Here is a 25,644-nt window from a genome sequence, read left to right on the forward strand (position 1 = left end):
ATCTTCAAATGCTTTAACTGCAGAAGTAGTTAGGATCAAGAAACCATCTCTCTATCCCAAAACCTGAATACACCTGAAAAAGCCAAACATCAACTGGCCAACTGCAGAAGCCACTGCAACTGCGAAATCAGAACTCAAACCATTCAGTTCAGAAAGAATGGAATTCAAGCAATGGGCCCACAGCCATATTTCTCAGAGACTGATTTGAAATTTCATCTTTAGTATTTTTTCTTCCTTCACCTGCATTTTAATCGTTGTTCTGTATTCTAGTTTATAACTTTATCAGTTTACCGAAATAACTTTAAGCAGTAGTTTTGGTAATAACCTAACCTTGTAAAACTTGTGTAGGGTTGTTATTTTCAAATCGACTGTGTCATAAATTAAAAGCGGGCTGCACAGTTCTCTACAGCAATGGTTTCCAAACTGGGTTCCTCTGCGGTCTGTCCAAATGCTTTAAATTTTGAAAATAGCTTTCCTGTAAACTTGCCTAATCAGAGGCGGTTATTTCACTGTTGGTTACTGATAGGTGCATTAGTCAGCCTATCAGCAGCCAACGAACGGAGAAGCCGGCCTCTGATTGGATGAGCTGGAAATACTTCAATTTAAACTCAGGTACATGAGACTGCGGAGCCGCGGGGCATGAGGAGCTGGGCTGAGTTTGGGACTGAGTGAAAGGGTGGGTGAGAGTGAAGGCTCCCATTAATAAGAACAAAAAGGTAAGATTTGTAAATATATGTTGAATAACAGAACTTTTTTATTGCAATAAATATATACATATAAGACATTGAAACATATTTTAAGTTAGCTTTTATATGTTTGTATTTACGGCACAATAATAATCTTTTTTTTTTGGTTTAATTCTTCAAAATAAGAATGTTTCGCAGCGATTCCTTCAGGTCTCATGGGACGTCAAAGGGGTTCCACAGCTTGAAAAGTTTGGGAAACCCTGCTTTAGAGTTTCGAAGAATAAGAAATGATCTTAGCGAAACTTACAAAATTATTACAGGGCGTAACAGGGTAGATGTGGAGAGGATGTATCTCCTGGTTGGTGACTCTTGAACGAGGACGCAGTCTCAGAGGAAGGGGCTGGTTTAGCACAGTGGGCTAAACAGCTGTCTTGTAATGCAGAACAAGGCAGCAGCGCGGGTTCAACTCCCGTACCGGCCTCCTCAAACAGGCGCCAGAACGTAGCAACTAGGGGCTTTTCATTGAAGCCGACTTGTGACACCAAGTGAATATTATTATTAGTTAGCTTCTCTGTATTTAAGTGGCAGCAACAAAGGAAAATAAGTAGCTTTTAGATCTCCTCTTCTGTTATGGTTTATTAGATGTGACCCCCTGGGCTAGTGCGCAGTCAATTCCAGCCCCACTTGTCCTGGAGTCGCAACACAAGTGAAATGATATGTTATTTTTTTAAATACTGGAGGACCTTGGCTAAGCCCAATAAACTGCACTCACCAGGTTTGTAAATTTTAATCACAAAGAACCTTTTATTATTTAACAGTACTATAATTAAGCTGACAAAAATGTAACTGACTACCTAATACCCCTTTCCCAACCCATTCCACTCTATAGTCACAGACACAACATAGAGAGAAAGGGTGGCGGAGAGGGAAGAAAATAAGGATAAAATAAAAGGATAAAGGATCTCTGATGCACGAGGATGGCTTGCAGTTAAATTCGTTCAGGAGTTTTAGCTTTTGTTCCAATACTTATACCTTCTCGGCTTCAGATGTTTTTTTCTGGCAAAGCTGTCTACTTTCTTTGTAAAATCAATATCATTACAATTTGCCAGACACTCACTCGTTTTAGAACAATAAAGTGGTTCTTTACTTCAGAGCGAGAGAACAAGAGGGCGAGATTGTTCCTTTCACTTATAAGGTCTAAACACTTCTGCAAAGTTTTCTCAAAAAGTATCACGCAGGAACCAATCACTGACTGTTATCGGGTAGAACATGGTCCCTGGTAAACCCACAGGATGCCATTGAGCCAATCAAACCAACTTCCTCCACAACTAGTTCCGAAGATTCACTCAACGCCGACGAGTCTCTTTTCTCCTCTAAAATACAAACCTGGAACACACTGTCCTGACTCGCAGGCTGCTTCAGCTCGTGTCCTCTACTTAAAGGACCATTCCGATTATGGGTTCACAGACCAAAATAATAAAATAAAATGGGAACTAAGTGAAATCAAAAGGAAGGGCTCTAAGATTTGTAAGATATATTAGCAAACTTTATTAGGCACAGAAGGCTTATAAATAACGCTCATCGTTTAAAACAGAGGAATGGCACGATTACTCTGATCCCTAGATTGCATATCCAATGATCTGTAGGAATTCCAGGACATTTCCTATGTTCTGGGTAATCATTTGTGGTGTCATCAATTGCAATAGCTCAAGCTCCAGGTTTCAGAGACTGAGCAGCAGTTGGTGTCACTGCAGTGCACAAGTGAGGTTCAGAGCTTATAGTTGTGGTCGCCAAAGAACATAAGAGTATGGAGCAAAAGAGGAAATAGGTAGCCACCAGAAAGGCAGGGACAAATTGGCAGGTAGTGCAAAATGCAGAGTGCTTTTCACTTACCACCATGGAATGATAGTTCATAAGGGGAGTGCAGCCAGAATCAAGTTCAAGGCACCACAGCTGTCTCAGCTATACAGGGGGCATGAACAAGGTTCGAAAAGCAATAGTAATGGGAGATTTTCTGGGGGAACAGACAGGCATTTATCGGGCCACAGCTGTGAATCCCAAATGGTCCGTTGTCTCTCTGGTGTCAGGGTCATGTTTATTTTAATTAATTTATGGGACGTGAGCATCACTGGCGAGGCCAACATTTATTGCCTTGGAACTGAGTGACTTGATTGGCTATTTAAGAGGGCTTCACGAGTCAACCACATTGCTGAAGGTCATGTAGGCCAAATTGGCAGGGGAATGGGAACCAACATTAAAAAGTAGACAAGGGAAATATGGTGCATAAAGGAGTGAGATGTTGAATAATAATAGCAATGTGAGCAGTACTCTATTAGATAGTTGCCAACTAAGAAGGGCTAATCACAGAGGTTTGTAAGAATAGAGTGGGGAAATTAATTAATTAACCTAAATGTTGATTGGTAAAATGTTAGAGTAAGGAGAGAGGGGAATTTTTGAAATACATTCAGGAGAACTACCTTGACCATCATGTTCTCAGTCCAACTTGAAAGGAGGCATTCCTGGATCTGCTGCTGGTCAATGAGATGGGCCAAGAGTCTGTGAGAAACACTTGATTAAGTGTGGTAATTGGATCTCATAAGGTTTAAATTAGCAATGGAGAAGTGCAAGGAACAACCTAGTGCAGAATTTCTATGTTGAAGGAGGGACTAACTTTAATGGGATGTGAGGGGATCTAACTGGGGTAAAGTGAAATCAATGATGGACAGATGGTAACAGACCAACGAATGGTCCATAAGGAAGTGATATTCCAAATACAGGCTGGGTACATTTCAAAAAGGGCGCAAGGTAATAGTTTCTTTGATGACGAGGGAGATAGATAACATGATGGGAATTTAAAAAAGAGGTATGATGCATCTCACATGAATTCTTCAAGTGAGAACCAGGCTCAAATGCCCAAGTTGAGAGCAAATAGGAAAAATACTCCTCCCAAAGAGAGTATGGGAATAGAAGGCAGTTAACAAAGGTGACTCCAAAAAGTCTTCAAGCTACATATAAATACTAAGAGGGTAGCAACGGGATGGAGTTTATTATGAGCAATCAGGGTGACAGATGCTTGTGTACTTTGTATCAGTGTTTACGGGGGCAGGGGGAGAATACTACCAAATTATTGGTAGAAGGGGGGGATGGTAGAAGTAATGGATGGGATGAAAATTAATGGGAAGGATGATATGGAAAAGCTAACTATGCTTAAAAGTCTCCCGTGGTCTAGATGGCTTGCATTCCATGTTGCTTCACAAAGTGGGCGTGAAGATAGTGTAAGAGCTTGCCATAATTTTCTACCTTTCCCAGAAATGAGGTGCAAGAGGACTGGGGAATGGAAAATGTGACCCTCTTGTTAAGGAAAAGGTATTTGGATGGTCCTAGTAATGGCAGGTTTGTCAGTTTAACATCAGTGGTGGGTACATTTTTAAAAACAATAATCAGGGGGAAAGTCAACAGACACTTGGAAAAGTTTGAGTTCATTAAGTAGAGCCAGCACAGATTTCTAAAAGTTAAACCATGCTCGACTAATCTCATTGAATATACTGATCGAGTTGGTTGATGAAGACAAAGCCTTCTTGAATTTTTCAAAAAGCATGTGTCAAAGTACCACTTAAAAGGCTGGTTATTGACTTCCAGTGACAGGGATATGCTGAGCGGATGCTGAAAAGGTGGCTCTCCTCCCAAGAACTCAAAATTAGGCCTTTATCCAAAATAGCCCGCAAGGACCAGGGAAAAAAGCATCCCCTCACTCTTTCAGGTAGCAGCACAAGGATCAATGCTGAACAACAGCAGTACCAGAGGCCAAAAAGAGACAAAAAGCAGTAGAAGCCAGAAGTGAGCGAACGAGACAGCGGACCCATGAGGCGTGGAAGCGCCGGCCACACCCGAACAAAAGGGACCAAAAAGCTACACATGGAGCTCCTCGTTGTCGGAGGGTGGATGGAAGAAGTTCCTCACCAGAGAGCTCAAAGAAGACGTAAAGGCAGGCATACATGATGTGGTTAGGGTGGCGGTTGCGGAGGCCCTGGCCACCATGCAGGTGGCCCTGGACAAGGCAGAGAGGCAACTGGAGGCCAAGGGACACCATCAAAGAGCTGGGAAAAGCCGCAACAGATCAGATCGACCGTATCATCACCCCAGAGGCGGATAGAGAAGCCTAAAATGGAAGATAGAGGGCCAGGAAAACCGGTCTTGGCGCCACAATTTGAGGATAGTGGGCCTGCCGGAGAGAACCGAAGGCAGGAACCCGACAGAATACGTGGCTCAGATGCTGGGAAATCTGGTGGAAGGGACAGCTTCCCCAACCTGACAGAGCGCACAGGTCGCTCCGGCCGAAACCTGAGGGCGGGGAGCACCGAGCGCCATAATCGCCAAGGTGCACCAGGAACAGGACTGGGAAAGAATCCTGCGCTGGGCTAAGCAAACAAAGACCTGCAACTGGGAAGGACTCCAGGTTAGGATATATCAGGACATCGGGGCAGACCTGGCCAAGCACCGGACAAAAGGCGGCCTTGTACAAAAGTGGGGTGAAATTTGGTTGTACCCAGCCATACTATGGGTCACTTTCCAGTGCAGCGGTCATTACTTTACAAACCCTGTGAATAAATTTGTCTAAGAGAACGGGCTGGGAAGACAGCGGTGAAACGATTACTCAGAAGTACCAAGAGACAATTTGCGTGGGACTGTACCGCCTGGCAGAGAGTTCAGGAGGTGGAGGAAGAGGGGCAGGATACTTAGCAGGCAAAGCATAGGCTTAGATCGACCCCAGAAGGGGGGCCACCACACTAGCGAGAAAACTAGCCCCAGAGCCGAGTGGACGTACCTCACAGAGGTACTGGGGCGGTTTGGGCTTGGAGCAGGGTTTACTGCCTGGGTGCAACGTCCATACAGTGCTCCCAGGGAGAGAATGCAGACTAACACCACAATCTCTAAATACTTCCAGCTGCACAGGGGCACAAGGCAGGGACGCCCACTGTCCCCACTTTTATTTGTCCTGGCAATTGAGCCACTGGTGATCACACGAAAAATGGCAAAAAATTAGGAGGGGATCCAGAGAGGGGACAGAGAGCATAGAGTCTCACTCAATGCTGAAGATCTGCTCCTCTATGTCTCGGACCCCCAAAGCAACATGGAGGGTATCATGTTGTTCCTTAGAGTTTTGAGCCTTCTCAGGCTACAAACTCAACCTGAGCAAAAGTGAAATCTTCCCAGCAAACCCACAAGGGAGAGGGGCAGAGCTGGAGGGACTGCTGTTTAAACAAGCCCAAAACAAATTCTGCTACCTGGGGATCCAAAGTGCCCACAATGGACACGGATCCACAAATGAAACCTGACGAGTACAGTGGAAGTAAAGAAGGACCTGCAGATCCATATCGATCTGCATCCCCAAGGCCTTTTTTAACACAGTAGACAAAATGATTATGGCACTTGTGTGTAAATCTAAGAATCCCAAAAAAACTCCTGCAAAGAAAAAGCATGGGGGGTCTGGTCCTCTCAAACCTGCAATACTACCACTGGGCAGCCACAGGAAAAAGAGTAAAGGGATAGGTAAAGGAGCCGGAAACTGAATGGGTAAGGATGGAGGAGAACTCCTGCCTAGGGATGTTCCTCTAGGCCCTTGCCTGGAGCAGCACTCTCAACTCTGCCAGCCAAGCACTATACAAGCCCAGTGGTAATAGTCATGTTCCGGAAATGAAACCAGCTGCGGCAACACTTCGCCCTGACTGAAATGTCCAACATGTTCCACATCTGCAATAATCACAGGTTTGCACCAGCCACAATGTACTCCAGCTTTTCAGGGACATCTGCATCGACGACAAACTAGCAACTATAGAGGAGCTGACAGCGAGGTTTCAACGGCCCAATGGGAACGGACAACGACACTTAAAAATCAAAAGCTTCCTCCGTAAAGAAATGACAACATGCCCACGGATGCCAAGACACTCACCGATGGAGGAGCTGTGGGACAGTGCAAAAGGAGGCCATTCGCCTCATCCAGTCTCCACCAACCCTCTGCAAGAGCACCCTACCTAGGCCCACCTAACGTGCACATCAGTGGACAGGAAGGGGTAAATTTGCATGGCCAATCCACCGAACCTGCACATCTTTGAACTGTGGGAGGACACCGGAGCACTTGGGAGGAAACCCACACAGGCATGGGGAGAAAGGGCAAACTCCATACACACAGTCACCCAAGGCCGTAATTGAACCCAGGTCCCTGGCGCTGTGAAGAAGTAGTGCTAGTCATCACTGTGTTGCCCCTTTTTTTCCTGTTGTTTGATGCAATAGCTGAATAACATATTGTGTATAGAACAGAGCAAGGTTAATTCCCATTATCCTCACTGTTGACATCCTTTTTCCAGGTAACACCACGTTGGGTGAGAAGGTGAACTGTCAGGAGGATGCAGAGATCCGAAAGTGTGATTTGGACAAGTTGAGTGAGTGGGCAAATGAATGGAAGATGCAATAAATAATTTGGAGCAAAAACACTTTGGTAGCAAAAACAAAGCGGAAGTATATTATCTGAATGGCCATAAATTAGGAGAGGAGAATATGCAACGAGACCTGGGTGTCCTTCTACACCAGTCACAAGGTAAGCATGCAGGTTCAACAGGCGGTAAAGAAGACAAATGGTATGCTCGCCTTCATTGCGAGAGGATTAGAGTACAGGAGCAGGGGTGTCTTGCTGCAATTATATAGGGCCTTGGTGAGGTCACACCGATAATATTGTGCGCAGTTTTGGTCTCCTTATCTGAGGAAGGATGTTCTTGCTCTAGAGGGAGTGAAGCAACGGTTTACCAGACTGATTCCCAGGATTGCGGGACTGACTTGGAGGAAAGATTAAATCGGTTGCGATTGTATTCACTGGAGTTCAGAAGAATGAAGGGGGATCTCATGGAAACTTATAAAATTCTAACAGGATTAGACAGGGTAGATGCAGGAAGAATGTTCCCGATGGTGGGTGTGTCCAGAATCAGAGGTCACATTCTAAGGATACGGGGTAGACCATTGTTGGATTCAACAATTATAGATGGGGGTCCTTTAAGATATTGGCTAAAATGATTCCTGAATATTACAGAATTTGTAGAAATATGAATAAGTTATAAATTGGCTAATCGTTTGAATACTGTCCATGACTGTTTCAAATGTTACGAATAATGTACTGCAAGTACTGATATGAAGGTACATTCAACAATCTCGTAACTGAGAGCAGACGTTACGTAGGGAGTTTGAACGTGGGACAAGAGTCATGGGACAAAAGTCGTGGATAAGTTAATTAATTAATTTGGAGTAATTGATGGATGTCTAATTAACCAATCGCCTGTTAAGTGACTGACACTTTCCTGAATGAATCAAGGGGGGTCTCAGCTGAGAATTAGAACCAATGAAACTAAGTAAGGGGCTAAACCCTGATAAGGATTCCCATAAGAATGTGAACGGTTTAACTTATTAGCAGAGGCATTTTAGCCATCGGAGAATCCTTGAAGAATTGGTAAAAATTAGTTTTAAAGGCCTTTGTTGAAAAGACTTTTAATTTTGTAAATCTGAAGTCACTTTTATCTTCAAGTTTTTGCTTCCACTCGTTGGTGTCTCAAGGACATTTCCAGAGACACAGGAAAAAAAGTATTTTCTAGCTAATTTTGTGTGAATGTACCAAAATGTATTCTTAAAGAAATAAACATTATTGAAATTCATTCAACCGGACTGACTTATCTATGAGCAAGAGACAAGGCGAATCTTACTACCATTGAGGACAGAGATGAAGAGAAATGTCTTCACCCAGAGTGGTGAGCCTGTGGAATTTGTTACCACAGGAAGTAGTTGGAGCTAAAACATTGCATGTTATCAAGAAGCAGTTAGATATAGCATTTAGGGTAAAAAGGATTAAAGGAAATGGGGGGGGGGGGGGAAGCGGGATGAGGCTGTTGAGTTAGATGGTCAGCCATGATCAGAATGAATGGTGGAACAGGTTTGAAGGGCCAAATGGCCTTCTCCTGCTTCTACTTTCTATGTTTCTATCCTGTTATATGGCACTTCTGTTCCTACACTATAATTTCATTATTTGATTTACGATACAATGTAGAAATAATACTTTAAGACTGAAATGTATTGATGATTTTAAACATGAAAAGATGAACAAGTCAGCCATTATGAAGATTAAAAAAATAAATGAAATAATCAAATATTATCAAAACAGAGGCCCAACTTCAGTTGCGGCATCAATTTCTCGGTTGTATTTTATCCAGCTGTGTGGAATAAATTCTCAATCTGAAAGTCATGTATCTTCTATGACTAAGACATCTATATAATTTTGTGTACAGTACAAATATTATGTTTGTGGGTGGCAATTAAATTTGTTTGAAGTAGAGTAAAAGAATAATGTCATGTTCTCTTGCTTGCTAAAATAAGGAACATAATAACACCGATCTACTGAAAGATGGATCTCGAAAGGACCAAAGGAAAACAACTTCTTTGTAATAATGTCAATCTTACCAATTATGTTACTGACTTCAAATTTTCAGTTGCCAGTTTGAATTGCTAATCCAGCTAATAATACAATCTTATAAATAGGTTAATAGCATTACAAATTTTTTTTACGTCGAGCAATTTTGTGCATCTCTCAAAATAAATGCCCCTCTTCCTATCATGTTATCCGATGATGAACAATAATTATGCCATTGTTAGAGAGGAAACTATTCCCAATAAAAAGGCTATATTTCATGAAAATGAAACCTCATCTTTGTTCTTCAACAATAAAAAATACCGTTTCTGATTTTTTTTTTTTATAAATCAGTCCTTAAAAGTCGATATTCACTCCTGAGCTGGATAAACCTGTATTCCCAGAAAAGTTATTACAGAGAACCAGTTATTTTCTGTGAGATATTTTTGGAATATCTGGAAGTCAACAACTAAAACATTAACACGATACACCCCCCCATAATGTATTCTTTACATATCGAAGGTAACAAATTTAGCATCTATGAAGAACATCTTTATTGCACCCACAAAGGAGAAATGGATAAAGACAAGGAGAATTTATGTAACTCAAATGTTACTGCTCTTGTGGCCTGAAAGGCAAGATATATGGCAGTTATAATAAGTATTAGCATTGATCAAGCGGTTAAGTTCACCATTCACTGCATTGAGTTTATGCTCATATATTTTTAGTGAATGAAGCTGCCTCCAGCATTTTGAACATTACCTCCTACTGGTGACTAATAGCGTTATGTTTGTTCCTGGATCTTGAACAATGTTGGCATTGATATTCTCAAATAGAAATAAGTTATCAATGAAAAAAAGGCAGGATGTTGATCATTGATTACTTTGGTACAAATGGCACATAAGTCCTATTAAGCAATCATTTTCACAATATGAAATTAATGAACATTTAACACATATAAAGTCTTTCCAGACTCAAATTTATTACTATTAATTTGCCAAAATATATCAGACTACTTTTGAATTTGTCAATCACTTGAATCCCAGATTCATGCATTTTCAACACATCACACGCGAGGGTGTGTGTGACATACATGCAGTCATTGGATTAGTAGGGTACTGTGCTGGGGAACTAGGTTTGTATCCCATCCCTGCTGACAGTGGAATTTGAATTCAATAAAAATTTGCAATTAGAAGTCTAATGATGACATAATAATGTTGTCATTACAAACCCATCAGGTTCGCTAAAGTCCTTCAGGGAAGGAAAGCTGCCATCCTTGTCTGATCAGGTCAGGTTCACATGTGACCCCAGACTCACAGCAACATGGTGGACTCTTAAATGCCCCTCCAAACTAAAATACTCAGTTGTATTCAACTGTTCAAAGAAAACACAAAGGAACGAAACCAGACAGACCTACCAACAGTGACCAAAGCACCAGAAACAACAACGGCAAACCCAGCCCTGTCGAACCTGCAAAGTTCTCCTTACTACCATTTGGGGTTTGTGCCAAAATTGGGAGAGCTTTCACAGACTAATCAAGCAACAGCTTGATATACTCATGGAATCATACCTTGCAGATTTTGTCCCAAACACTACCATCACCATTCCTGGGCATGTCCTATCCCACCAGCAGGACAGACCCACAAGAGATGGTGACATAGTCGGAAGGGAGTTACACTGGGAGTCCTCAACATCATCTTTGGACCCCATGAATTCTCATGGCACCAGTCAAAGATGGGCAAGGAAATCTCCTGTTCATTACCATGTACCATCCACCCTCAACTGACAATGCAGTGCTCCTCCAAGTTGAATACCACTTGAGAGGAAGGCCCCCTTTGGCCCACCACAAGAACCACTGCAACAGGGCCACACTGGAAAATACCTGCTCCAATCACACTCACATGAATCCCGGCCATCACGGAGATATTGAGAATGTGTGTCCAGGATACAAATAGGTTCAAATAACCATTTGCATTGATCCCACTTTTTCCCGACAGGGGATTCTCTGCCACATCAGGAGAATCCCCCTCAGTATTCCCCCCCTAAATTAATGATCTGCTTTTCTGCTATGTTTGTTGTGAGGTTTATCTTTGCCCATTATCTTCTTTTCGCCCGTTTTATTACTCTTTTATCTCATTTCAGTATTTCCTTACATACCACCTTGCGGACTTCTTTCTGATTCTCTGTGGGATTTGCAACTTACAGTTTCTCTTTATATCAGTTTTCACCATGAAATACCCAAAGATTCAGTTATACATTGCTGTAACCTGTGCTTCTTTCTGTTGCAGATAAAAATTGGGAGAAAATGAGCATGTTTCCAAGACTGATATGATAAGTACTGAATAGCTACAGGTGAACTTTAAAACACTGATGAAGATTTTCAACTTGCTAGTAATCTGCAAAACTGGTGTTGCAAATGTATTAAACAACTCAATTTTTGTTTCAATCGAAATAGGCAGCCTGCCTGCAACACCAAAATCATGACGAAGCACCAATTCGAAAATTTTGCATCCACATATAAACCTGCAAAATTAGGGAACAAAGCTAGAATATTTCTGTATCAACAGAATAATTAATTCTCTTAGTTTAAAAAATGTATTAAGTTATGAATAAAGAGCAACTGACACTTTCCATCTTGTCTCGCACAGTTATAAATGTTGATGTTAAGTTTTAAAAGCTATGTGATTATCTACATTTGAATGATGGCCTTTTCACGCACCTGTCAGGGATAAGCTGCATTCAGGAAAAAAGAGACATGCCAAATTTCTTATCAAATCTCAATGCCAAATGATTATTGTGGTATACAATTTTCAGTTCTGGTGCAATGCCAGCTGTGCAAGCCATCTGACAAAATAACTAGTGGATAGCAGGACGTCTCTTCATAATAGAAGGTTACTTGTGTTAAAGTTACAAACATAATGACTGTAGTTTATTGGGCTCAACCAAGGACCTTGGGTATTTTTTAAAAAACTAATTTCCCCTGTGTTGCAACTCCGGGGGCTGGAATGAACCAGGATGTCATGACACAAGATTAAACTATGTTCTTGAAATGAATCACAGAAATGATCTCTAACCTAATGTTCAATTGTATTTAAGAGATGTTTATTTTTGATCTATTTGTTTGCTGCTAGCAGCTGTCACAACAGAATTTTGGTGCAATCCAAATCCTTGAAGAGCAATAACATGCAAAAGAACATTATCAATTATGATGTGATTATTGCAGGTTTAAGATATAATGTGCAATAATTTTACTACTGTTTAGCAATTCATTCTACTGATATTCTATGATTCTTATTGCTTCAATTTTCTTCAATTTACCTGAAAGATTCATCAAGTCCTCTACCGTTATTTTATTTATTTATTTTTCCAATTCAGGGACAATTTAGCGTGGACAATCCACCTACCGTGCACATCTTTGGGTTGTGGGAGTGAGACCCAAGCAGACACTGGGGGAATTAGGACTGATCATTGACGTCTAATAACATAATGCTGAACAAACTGTTGGCTATTCTCAATTATTTTAGCAATTATCTTGGTATGTGATACAAGTCACAAGAAGGGTCAATACACCAGCAGATAAATAACCAGTTCCTCAATTTTTGATAGCATTTATTGAGAAGGGTGATAGCCACAACTGAATCAACTATAGCGGTATATAGGATATTAGGTTTAACGACTCATCTGAAGAAGATAAACAATATTGATAAATTGAAGAATATTGGAATCAGTTCTGCATGGACTTACAGAACTCTTTTTAAATTACATTTTTGTTGTCTCACCCACGTTGGAAAACACACTACAAGTTGCTTCCCACAAAGGGAACAATATTCAAGCTTGCGACTAATGCATCTATTGGAATTAACTTAGTTGTTCATAATTTCAATATTGCTAGAAAGAGAGACATGTTTGCCAAATCTTCTCATTTTACACTGATCTGGACAATTGCACAAATGCCACATTTCAAATGATCACAACAACTTATAATACAGGAGAAAAGGGTGCTGATTGGCTGGCAAGTCTACTCGATTGCTTTCTCCATGGCAAAACCTCTGCCAATGAGGAACGATGGGAGAAGGCTTGAAGCAAGTCAAAAATCATAAACACCTTGAAAATATTCCTGTTGTTTGCGAAAAAAAAGGCCCTTGCATATGAACACATATTACGTCTAGCAAGCGTAAATGAGCCACATTAAGACTTTGACTGATTATCTTAAATTGCAGCAAGAAGTCTTACAACACCAGGTTAAGTCCAGCAGGTTTGTTTCGAATCACTAGCTTTTGGAGCACTGCCCCTACCTCAGGTGAGGAAGGAGCAGTGCTCCGAAAGCTAGTAATTCAAAACAAACCTGTTGGACTTTAACCTGGTGTTGTAAGACTTCTTCCTGTGCTCACCCCAGTCCAACGCCGGCATCTCCACATAATATCTTAAATTGGTTGTTAGTGGAGCTATTAACATACTCAGGATTATTCAGCAAGTGCTTCCCAATTGCAGAATCACACCTGATCATGTTTTGCTTTGGGTTTTGCAAGCACCAGCTGGTTGACTACGGTCTGCACTCTGCATATTACGAACAACCAAAACCTAGTGGAGCGGCATAACGACAACAATCTCTCCCTCAATGTCAGCAAAACTAAAGAGCTGGTCATTGATTTCACACCCCTGCATCAACGGGGCCGAGGTGGAGATGGTTGACAGCTTCAAATTCCTAGGTGTGCACATCACCAAAAATCTGTCCTGCTCCATCCACGTCAACATGACAATCAAGAAAGCACAATAGCGCCTATACTTCCTCGGGAAACTAAGGAAATTTGGCATGTCCACATTGACTCTTACCAACATTTACAGGTGCACCAGAGAAAGCATCCTATCTGGCTGCGTCATAGCCTGGTATGGCAATTGCTCAGCCCAAGACTGGAAGAAACTACAGAAAGTCATGATCATCGCCCAGTCCATCACACAAACCCACCTCCCATCCATTGACTCTCTCTACATCTCCCGCTGCCTTGGGAAAGCGGGAAGCGTAATCAAAGACCCCCCACCTCCCCACCCGGCTTACTCACTCTTCCAACTTTTTCCATCAGGCAGGAGATACAAAAGTCTGAGCACACCGACTAACAGATTGAAAAACAACTTCTTCCCCATTGTTACCAGACTCCTAAACGACCCTCTTATAGACTGATGGACTGATCTGATCTCTTCACACATCTTCACCCAATACCGGTGTCTATGTATTTACAATGTGTATTTTATGTTTGCCCTATTATGTATTTTATTTTCATGTGCGGAATGATCTGTTTGAGCTGCATGCAGAACACTACTTTTGACTGTACCTCAGTACATGATAATAAACCAATACAAAAGGGACATGGACAAAGGTTGCCACTTTCAGACCTGAAAAATGTCCGGTCTCCCTTAAATTACCCTGAAAAGATTAAACCTCAAAAAATTTGAATGGATTATGCATTACCACGCATTCATTCTATTACTATGCAATAACTACACAAATGGTATTCAACACTAACATGATGCCGCCATTGGTCCAAAAGGACATTCTGCCTACCACATAATTTAGCAACGTCATGTATGAACATCGGTCATAAATCCCAAAGATTAGCTCACCAAATCACATAACATGTTGCTTTGTTTGTTCACAATAAGCAGTGTAGACTGTACCCAACCCGCCCATGTTCGCAAAATCCAAAACAAAACATCGACTGTTCGATGAAATTCTGCAATTCGGGGCACTTGCCGAACAATCCTGAAAGCACTAATAGCTCCACGAGCAACTAAATTAAGATAATAAGTCAAGCTCATATCGTGGCTCATGTACGCTCATTAGAAGCAACATATATATATTCATACATAGGGTACCATTCTCTGAAAACAAAAGGAACGTGTTCATGTTTTGCTCCTTTTTTGAATTACTTGGGAGCTTGAAAGGCCGAGAGCTCCCCATTGCTTTTGCCATGGCAATGCCTCAGCCAGAGATGTCTTGCCAACTAATCAGTACCCTTTTCATCTTTTTTTAAAAAAAATATTCATTCAAGGGACATGGGTATCACTGACTGGACCAGCATTTATTGCCCATCCCTAATTGCCCTTGAGGGGGCACTAAGAGTCAACCACATTACTGTGGGTCAGGAGTTACATGTAGGCCAGATCCTTCCCCTAAAGGACATTAGTGAACCTGATGGGTTTTTACGACAATCAGCATTGTTTCAGGATCCATTAGACTAGACTTTTAATTCCAGATTTTCATTGAATTCAAATTTCACCATCTGCAGGTGGCGGGATTCAAACCCGCGTCCCCGGACCATTACCCCGGGTTTCTGGTTAACTAGTCCAGTGACAATACCACTACGCCACCGCCTCCCCATAATATAAATTGTTACGATTGAAAAGTGGCATTCCTGCATTTGTCCTGTTGAATGCAAGACAAAAAGTTATGGCAATGGCTGCCTTGACAGCATTTAAGATTCAACTAAGTTTAAATGCTGAATGTAGTGTGGTTTTTAAACTGGTGCTCAAGTTACAGCTCCAGTTGCCTGCCGTTTTTCAAGATGGCCAAACGAAACTAAAAATCAACTTCCCTCTAACATGCCGTGCCAGTTGCCAATCGACTACCCTTGCATCCTTACTACATACTGCCTCCACCATGTACAGCTGCAATAAATAACAATTTATGGCATCTTTCCTGGAACTAGAAAATGCAGTACAGATTACACTACATGATCCTTCAATTGCCCCGAAAGGAATTGAAAACACCTTCTTCCAATTCAAATTTCCTTTTCTAGTCAGTTATTTTTATCCAACAATACTAAAACCAACCAATGCTGGATAATCATGCATTTTAATGAAAGGGTGGCTTACCATCATTGAGGTCCTGGAGAAGGTTTTCTTGACAGGAAAAGTCCAATTTCACTTGAATGTTCACTGTGAAAACAGCAATCTTCCCAGATTCAAGTGGAAATTGTGCGAGCAATTCTTCTAAATTCCAGCTCAGAAAGTCACCATACAGTTTTTCTGTGAACGACAAAAGAACTTGATACATGAACCACATAATATATCAAACTAATCTGCCAAATTGAATGAAGTCCAGCTGATAACTATAGTTGGACATGTGCTGTTTTATTTTCAAATAAATCAACATTTCTGCTTGTTAAGTAAAAAAACATTTCAACAATAGATTTTAGTACAGAAACAGTTAATTCTTCAAAATAGAAACTAGAATTTGGAAAGTTAGAAAATCAGTATGAACTCAGTAAACTCAGAACCAAAAATCACAATACCCGATGAAACAAACCAAAATTCCTGTTAACATTTGATATGATGTTCAAGGACCATTTGGAATAAATAATGCAGCAAATCACTTGATTTACATTGCATATTTTGACGAAGTTTGTTTTTAGCGCGGCCCGGTAGCACATTGGTTAGCACTGTTGTTTCACAGCGCCAGGGTCCCAGGTTCAATACCTGGCTTGGGTCACTGTCTGTGCGGAGTCTGCATGTTCTCCCTGTGTCTGCATGGGTTTCCTCCGGGTACGCCGGTTTCCTCCCACAAGTCCCAAAGACATGCCATTAGGTAATTTGGACATTCTAGGGCAGCACGGTGGTGCAGTAGTTAGCATTGCTGTTTCACGGCGCCCAGGTCCCAGGTTCGATCCCTGTTCTGGGTCACTGTCTGTGTGGAGTTTACACATTCTCCCCGTGTTTGCGTGGGTTTCGCTCCCACAACCCAAAGATGTGCAGGGTAGGTTGTTTGGCCACGTTAAATTACCCCTTAATTGGAAAAAATGAATTGGGTACTCTAAAAAAAATGTTTTAAGTAATTTGCACATTCTGAATGTGGCGACGAGGGGCTTTTCACAGTAACTTTCATTGCAGTGCTATTGTAAGCCTACTTGTGAAAATAAAGATTATTATATTTAGTCCCAAGAACATATTACGACATAGTAGGTTATTGTTTAGTTCTGGAACTCAAGGAGCACAAAAGGCCCAAATAAAATTAATTATTATATTCCTCTAATATTGACAAGATATCGTAAACATATGCTGACTGAGGACTACAATCTCCAGAGTTGCAGAAAATATTGCATTACCTCCAGTAATTTAGAGGAAAATGTGTGATGTTTTCAACCGATTCAATTCTTGCCTCCATAAACACACATGTCCAAAAAGGGCATCAATTTGTATAGATGCAGCAACACATAAAATTAATAAACACATCGACCAATATGCATAAAGAAGGACCCCATACACAGAAAATTGCATAACTGGCCATAGTGTTATGATTGGGATGGGAAGAGTACGCAATTTATTGAGCCCCACTACCCCAGATCGCACCATTAGTTGAAAAGTTTACTTCATTCACCAATATAGCCAATTATTTACCTTAGCTGCTGTTAGACTCAAAATAAAAGAGACTTTAACCAGGTTTCTTTAAATAAACTGATGATTTATTATAAAACAAAGATTTGTTTGTGAAAACAAATTGCAAGAACTGGTACTTACACAATTGTACTCTGGAAGTACAACTATCTATCCCTTTTTAAAGATAACCCAGCACACACACGCAAATGATGGACAAACAAATAGATAAGCAGAGATCAGCTATGGCAGAGAGGCTTTAAAAAATAACGGATAAAGTTTTGAAAGGTATGATTTTTCCAATAATAGATATATATACACTGAGAAATTGGTTGTTCTTAAGATTCAATGCAAGGGCAATTGCACAATTTTCCAAGAATAGCAACAATTTGTCGGAAGAATTTGTTTTTGCAGTTTTTATTTTGAAGCCAATGGATCACTAAAAAGAACAACCAAATTCTCAATTTCATTTTAACAAGCTGAACAATTCTGAAATATAGATTTTTCAGCAGTTATTCCAGCAGGAATTCTGAAAAATGGAAGGGACAAAAATGTAATGTTAACAGTTTCAACTATGAATGGGATCAATAATTCAAAACATTTATTGGAGATGAGAATATGCTGCACTGTCGTTTTCAGGATGAGAGGTGTTTGCAGATGGAGTTAGTAATGTAATTGGATAAGGCAAAGGTTGATTGAGGGCTATGTAGAGACTTAGAAGATGGCACTTAATCTGCACATTTTTCCACTGCGACATGTCTATAAAGCAAATTGAAAAGTAAACCTTGGATATCTTGCTTTTCTGACTGTGAAGTCTCAAGACACATGGCATTTTGTTTCAATTTGTTCTTTTCTAATTTAGCAATCATTAACATCGATCTTGTATCACAGAAAAATTACCAAATGTGCATCAGGATAGAGAATAGGTGGCACGGCAGCACAGTGGTTGGCACTGTTGCTTCCCAGCGCCAGGGACCCAGGTTCAATTCCCAGCTTGGGTCACGGTCTGCACATTCTCCCTGTGTCTGCGTGGGTTTCCTCCGGGTGTTCCCGTTTCCTCCCACAAGTCCCTAAAGATGTGCTTGTCAGGTGAATTGGACATTCTGAATTCTCCCTCAATATACCCAAACAGGCGCCTTAGTGTGGTAACTAGGGGATTTTCACAGTAACTTCATTACAGTTTTAGTAAGCCTACTTGTGACACTAATAGAGATTATTATTATTACAATGTAAAAATGATGTGATGCAGGGAACAACAGTCTTTAAGGTCATAAGTTTTTAAATACATAAAATGTACACAGATTTAATGGCACACAAACCATGTCAGGAACTTTGCTCATTCTTTTTCAGCATTTACAATGAAGCTTCTAGGGCAGCACGGTGGCACAGTGGTTAGCACTGCTGCCTATGGAGTGGAGGACCCAGGTTCGATCTTGGCCCCGGGTCACTGTCTGTGTGGAGTTTGCACATTCTTCCAGTGTCTGCATGGATTTCATCCCCACAACCCAAAGATGTGTCAGTTAGGTGGATTCGCCACACTAAATTGCCCGTTAATTGGAAATAATAATAATTGGGTACCCTAAACTTTTTTTTTTAAAGAAAAAGATACAATGAAACTTCTTTTGTCATTGTTTATAATTGGATTTCATATGTGGTTGCAGATCTTCCATCAGTGGTGACATGTACCCTGTAGTTTTCTTTTGAAAATCTCCTACATGAAAGAACCTCTGAAGAAATGACTCTGCACCTGGGGGATTCTATTTTCTAAGCCAGAAAGGTGCTTTGGCATTAATTCTCAATTATCGTTCCCTTAAAAATTAACTTGCTGTTGACCGTAACAGCCCAAACATTTTGGGTATTTTTAGTGGACAAGTTACAGCAACCCCCCCCAAAAAAACAATCACGATATTACCTCAACTGTACGATCAAATCTATTGATGAAACTCGAGTGACACATGTGGGAGGGATACGAAGCAGGCTAACAGATTATTTTGTTGTTATTTTGTACCTGGAACGAGCAAGTGCAGAGTGATTCCCAAAAGGGGCTGCATTTCATTTCTATAATGTACTTTGATCTCCCATGGCATGGAAGTGAAGAGTTATAACTCCTATCTACAAATAACATAGATAATTCAATATTTAAGTTATTGTGCTTTGTGAGGTTCATGGGATAAGATGTTTGAAGCATCATCAGCAAATTACTTCAAATCTTTCCCTCTTTCAGCTCAAAAATCCACTTTTATTACCTCTTGTATTACCCAAGTACCTTCAAGGATCCATTGTGAAGCAAAATTGCTTTTAAAGAATTGGAAAAGTGATACTAGGATTATTCTTCAAATACATCTCTGAAATAGTTCACAAAAATAAACTCAATGTACAAGTCAGCTTTAAATATATCCAAAAAATCTAAAGTAACTTGAAATTTCTCACATATTCGTTGCATTTAAACATGTGTAATTATATTAAATCCATTTACTATTTATGAATACCCACAAACCTCCCATACAGAATAGTGTTCAAAAGAAACAAAACAAAATGCAAAGTAGCAAAATCAAAATCAAAACCAAGTAGTCTTCATTTGAAATGGGGTTTGTAGGCAAGGAATAATTGAGTCAGGGTCCTCAGGTATAACTTGGTTCCCATTTTGATGTTATAAATGATATCCTTATTTTTACATATTTCTGCTACTAATTCCCATGTCCATGTCTCTAATGGAAACTGCCTCCAAATTTATGATGTGGTAATTCCACCCAGTGGCCAATGGAGGTTCTGTCATGATGTTTTATACCCTTTAGCCAGTAGCTACATGGCAAGGTTTCCAATTAATTACAAAAATAACAATGAACAAAGAAAATACAGCACAGGAACAGGCTCTTCGGTCCTCCACGCCTGCGCCGACCATGCTGCCCGTCTAAACTAAAATCTTCTACACTTCCGGGGTCCGTATCCCTCTCTTCCCATCCTATTCATGTATTTGTCAAGATGCCCCTGAAACGTCACTATCGTCCCTGCTTCCACCACCTCCTCCGGCAACAAGTTCCAGGCACCCACTACTCTATGTGTAAAAACTTACCTCGTACTTCTCCTCTAAACCTTGCCCCTCGCACTTAAACCTATGCCCCCTAGTAATTAACCCCTCCACCCTGGGAAAAAGTCTCTGACTATCCACTCTGTCTATGCCCCTCATAATTTTGTAGACCTCTATCAGGTCGCCCCAGAACCTCCTTCGTTCCAGAGAGAAACAAACCAAGTTTATTCAACCTTTCCTCAGAGCTAATGCCCTCCATACCAGGCAACAACCTGGTAAATCTCTTCTGCACCCTCTCTAAAGCCTCCACACCCTTCTGGTAATGTGGCGACCTGAATTGAACACTATACTCCAAGTGTGGCCTAACTAAGTTTCTATACAGCTGCAACATGATTTGCCAATTTTTATACTCAATGCCCCGGCCAATGATGGCAAGCATGCCGTATGCCTTCTTGACTACCTTCTCCACCTGCGTTGCCCCTTTCAGTGGCCTGTGGACTTGTACACCTAGATCTCTCTGACTGTCAATACACTTGAGGGTTCTACCATTCACTGTATATTCCCTACCTGTATTAGACCTTCCAAAATGTATTACCTCACATTTGTCCGGATTAAACTCCATCTGCCATCTCGCGTCCAAGTCTCCAAACGATCTAATTACAGTGAGTGTAATTACAGTATAATGTTCCCACAAAGGTAGTTTCCATTGTAAACGTTGACAAATATATGTGTGTGCGTGTGTATAATATATACACAAATAGATCTGACGATGGCTGCAGCTTGTCAAGCAGTTCAATTACCATTATGTGGTGTTATACAAGCATCTTCACAATAACATTTACAGATACTTGGTGCTTGTTGATATGGTATATGTATTTACAACAATCGGTGTTCAGACACCAAGATTACATATCATTGCATTTATTTCTAGATAGAGTTAAAGTGAAGGAATCATGATATTCTTGCTTTATGGTACTATTGTTCAGACTTCCGGTTGCGGTGATGCACTGCTAAGCCGCACGTTTCGGCAGCTCCCGTTCTAACGGACTTTTGGGCTCTTATCGGGAGCCCCAACGGAATTTTTTTTCGACCTAACCCAGTGTGGGGTGACGAAGGAAGGAGTCCCCCCGGGTGTGTATGAAAAGGAGCGGCGGTAGTGGCCAGATTGCGAAGGATCCTTTGGAGCAGCGGCAGAGAAGAGAAGGGAGAAGCAAGATGGCGGCGGATGGAGCCCAGATGGTATGGGGCCCGGACCAGCAGGACTTGCTCCGACGATGTGTGGAGGAGCTCAAGAAAGAGGTGCTGGCGCCGATGCTACTGGCAATCGAGGGACTGAAAGAAACACAAAAGCTCCAGGCGATGGAGCTCGGTGGAGTGAAGGCAAAGGTAGCCGAGAATGAAGATGAGATACAGCGCCTGGTGGTAAAAACGGAGACACACGAGGCACTACACAAGAGGTGCATAGAAAGGTTGGAAGCCCTGGAGAACAGCTCGAGGAGGAAACACCTACGGATTCTAGGTCTCCCTGAAGGAGCAGAGGGAGCTGATGTTGGGGCTTATGTGAGCACGATGCTCCACACACTAACAGGCCCTCTGGAAGTGGAGGGAGCGTACCGGGTCCTCGTGAGAAGACCAAAGGCAGGTGAAGCACCAAGAGCAATAGTGGTGAAGTTCCATCGCTACAGGGACAGAGAGATGGTCCTGAGCTGGGCCAAGAAGGCACGGAGTAGCAAATGGGAGAATGCGGTGATACGTGTGTATCAGGACTGGAGTGCGGAGGTGGCGAGAAGGAGGGCGAGCTTTAACTGGGCCAAGGCGGTGCTCCATAGGAAGAAAATGAAATTTGGGTGCTGCAGCCGGTGTGATTGTGGGTCACGCATCAGGGCAAGCACCGCTACTTCGAGACGGCAGATGAGGCATGGACATTCATCCAAGAAGAGAAACTGGACTAGATTTGAGAGTTTGATGTTTGGAGAGAAGCAGCGAGGTGGTGGTACAGAAATGTAAAGTGGGGGAAGGGGAGGGCTATTGTACAGCAATGTTGGACGGGGAATTTCTCTCCCCCCGATGGGGGGGACACGAAGAAATGTGGGCGCCGGTGGGAAAAGGGACAGGGAAGGGGAATGAGGGAACTGCGCCATAGGGGGCGGGGCCGAGAGGAAAGCGCGGGTATTTTCCCGCTGCTATGGAAATTATAGCGGGAAAACGGGCGCAGGAAGGAAGGGAGCCCCACAGGCAGGGAGGTCAAAGAGTGAACGGGGGAAGCCGAGGTCAGCCAGAGTTAGCTGACTTCCGGAAGCAATATGGGGGGAGTAACCAAGCTAGAGGGGAATCTAGGGGGGGGGGTGATTAACTGGGTTGCTGCTGCTGAGTGCAAGGGGGAGCTGGTAAGAGATGAGGTGATCGGGGTGGGAAGGCGCTGCCTGGGGGACAGACGAGTGCACGGGACCTGGATGAGGAGATGGCCTAAAAAAGGGGATGGCTAGTCGACAGGGGGGGGGGGGGGGGGGGGGGTGAATGGCCCCCCAATCCGGCTGATCACGTGGAATGTGAGAGGCTTAAATGGGCCGATTAAGAGGGCACGGGTGTTTGCGCACTTAAAAAGACTGAAGGCGGACATAGTCATGCTCCAGGAGACGCACCTGAAGGTGGCGGATCAGGTTAGACTAAGAAAAGGATGGGTGGGACAGGTATTCCACTCAGGGTTGGACGCGAAAAACAGAGGGGTGGCAATATCGGTGGGGAAACGTGTATCATTCAAGGCTAAGAATATAGTGGTGGACAGTGGGAGCAGATATGTGATGGCGAGTGGCAGACTGCAGGAAGAGGCGGTTGTGCTGGTGAATGTATATGCCCCGAACTGGGATGACACGGGATTCATGAAGCGAATGTTGGGACGTATCCCGGACCTGGAAGTGGGAACTTTGGTAATGGGGGGGGGGATTTTAACACAGTGCTGGATCCAGGACTAGACCGGTCCAGATCCAGGACCGGGAGAAGGCCGGCAGCGGCCAAGGTGCTTAAGGGATTTATGGAACAAATGGGGGGGGTGGATCCGTGGAGATTCGCCAGGCCGATGGCCAGAGTTCTCTTTCTTCTCCCACGTCCATAAGGTATACTCCCGGATAGACTTTTTCGTTTTGGGAAGGGCACTGATCCCGAAAGTGGCAGGAACGGAGTACTCAGCCATAGCCGTTTCAGACCACGCCCCACATTGGGTGGATTTGGAACTAGGAAAGGGAGCAGCGCCCGCTCTGGTGACTAGATATGGGACTACTGGCGGACGAGGGGGTCTGCGGAAGGGTGAGGGGGTGTATTGAGTGTATTGAGGGGGTGTAGAGGTCAACGACGATGGGGAGGTTCAGGTGGGGGTAGCATGGGAAGCGCTGAAGGCGGTGGTTAGAGGAGAGCTGATCTCCATCAGAGCCCACAAGGGGAAACAAGAGGGCAAAGAAAGAGAGAGATTAGTGGGGGAAATTTTGAGGGTGGATAAAAAATATGCGGAGGCCCCAGACGAAGGGCTACACAGAGAAAGACGAAGATTACAGATGGAGTTTGACCTGCTGACCACGGGAAAGGCAGAGGCACAGGGGAGGAAGGCACAGGGGATGCAATATGAGTATGGGGAAAAGGCGAGCCGGCAGTTGGCCCACCAACTTCGGAAGAGGATGGCGGCGAGAGAGATCGGGGGAGTTAGGGACGAAACGGGAAATATGGAGCAGAGAGCAGGGAAAGTGAATGAGGTGTTCAAGACCTTTTATGAGAGGCTATATAAATCCCAACCCCCGGGGGAAAAAGAAGGAATGCTACACTTTCTGGACCAGCTAAGGTTCCCGAAGGTGAAGGGGCAGGAGGTGACAGGTCTGGGGGCGCCAATCATGGTGGATGAGGTGATTAAAGGACTGGGGAACATGCAGGCAGGGAAGGCCCCGGGACCAGACGGGTTTCCGGTGGAATTCTACAGGAAGTATATGGATCTGTTGGCCCCGCTTTTGGCGAGAACCTTTAATGAGGCTAAGGAAAGGGGGATGCTACCCCCGACAATGTCGGAGGCGACGATATCGCTAATCCTGAAACGAGATAAAGACCCGCTGCAATGCGGGTCATACAGGCCTATCTCACTCCGAAATGTAGATGCCAAACTGCTGGCAAAAGTGATGGCGACAAGGATAGAGGATTGCGTCCCAGGGGTGGTGCATGACGATCAGACAGGGTTTATAAAAGGGGGACAACTGAATGTTAATGTACGAAGGTTGCTGGGGGGTGATGATGACGCCCCACCGGAGGGGGAGGCAGAGATAGTGGCGGCGATGAATGCAGAGAAGGCATTCGATAGGGTGGAGTGGGACTATCTGTGGGAGATGCTGAAGAGGTTTGGGTTCGGTGAGGGGTTTATTAGATGGGTCAGACTCTTATATGGGGCCCCGATGGCAAGCGTAGTCACAAAGCGGCAAAGATCGGGGTATTTTCGGCTACATAGGGGTACAAGACAAGGGTGTCCCCTGTCCCCGTTACTGTTCGCGTTGGCAATTGAACCACTGGCCATAGCGCTGAGGGATTCTAAGAAGTGGAGGGGGGTGCTTAGAGGGGGAGAGGAGCACTGAGTGTCGCTCTACGCAGATGATCTACTGCTATACGTTGCAGACCCGGTAGAGGGGATGCCAGAATTAATGCAGATACTTAGGGAGTTTGGAGAGTTCTCGGGATACAAACTAAATATGGGGAAAAGCGAGCTTTTTGTAATGCACCCCGGGGAACAGGGTAGGGGGATAGATGCTCTGCCGCTGAGGAGAGTGGTAAGGAACTTCCGATACCTGGGGATCCAGGTGGCCAGGAACTGGGGAACCCTGCATAGACTTAACCTGATGCGACTGGTGGAGCAGATGGAAGAGGACTTTAAGAGCGGGGATATGGTGCCGCTGTCGCTGGCGGGCAGAGTGCAGGCAGTTAAAATGGTGGTCCTCCCGAGGTTTCTTTTCGTGTTTCAGTGCCTCCCCATTGTGATCATAAAGGCCTTTTTAAAAAAATAAATAGGAGCATTACGAGCTTTGTGTGGGCAGGAAAGACCCCGAGAGTAAAGAGGGGGTTCCTGCAGCGCAGTAGGGACAGAGGGGGACTGG

The 25,644-nt window shown here is 43.1% G+C and overlaps 1 protein-coding gene across 6 annotated transcripts in view; it reads right to left on the minus strand.

Annotated features, from left to right (window-relative positions):
• trappc9 (trafficking protein particle complex subunit 9) overlaps positions 1-25,644 on the minus strand; it is a 1,142,468-nt gene that overhangs the window by 815,367 nt on the left and 301,457 nt on the right. For all 6 annotated transcript variants that reach the window (XM_072467873.1, XM_072467875.1, XM_072467870.1 and 3 more), the window contains one exon: positions 16,000-16,152. In XM_072467873.1, coding sequence (XP_072323974.1) covers positions 16,000-16,152 — 153 coding nt within the window. The remainder of the gene's footprint in view (positions 1-15,999; positions 16,153-25,644) is intronic.

The sequence above is a fragment of the Scyliorhinus torazame genome, chromosome 11 (genome assembly GCF_047496885.1).
Source record: "Scyliorhinus torazame isolate Kashiwa2021f chromosome 11, sScyTor2.1, whole genome shotgun sequence".
Classification (NCBI taxonomy): domain Eukaryota; kingdom Metazoa; phylum Chordata; class Chondrichthyes; order Carcharhiniformes; family Scyliorhinidae; genus Scyliorhinus; species Scyliorhinus torazame.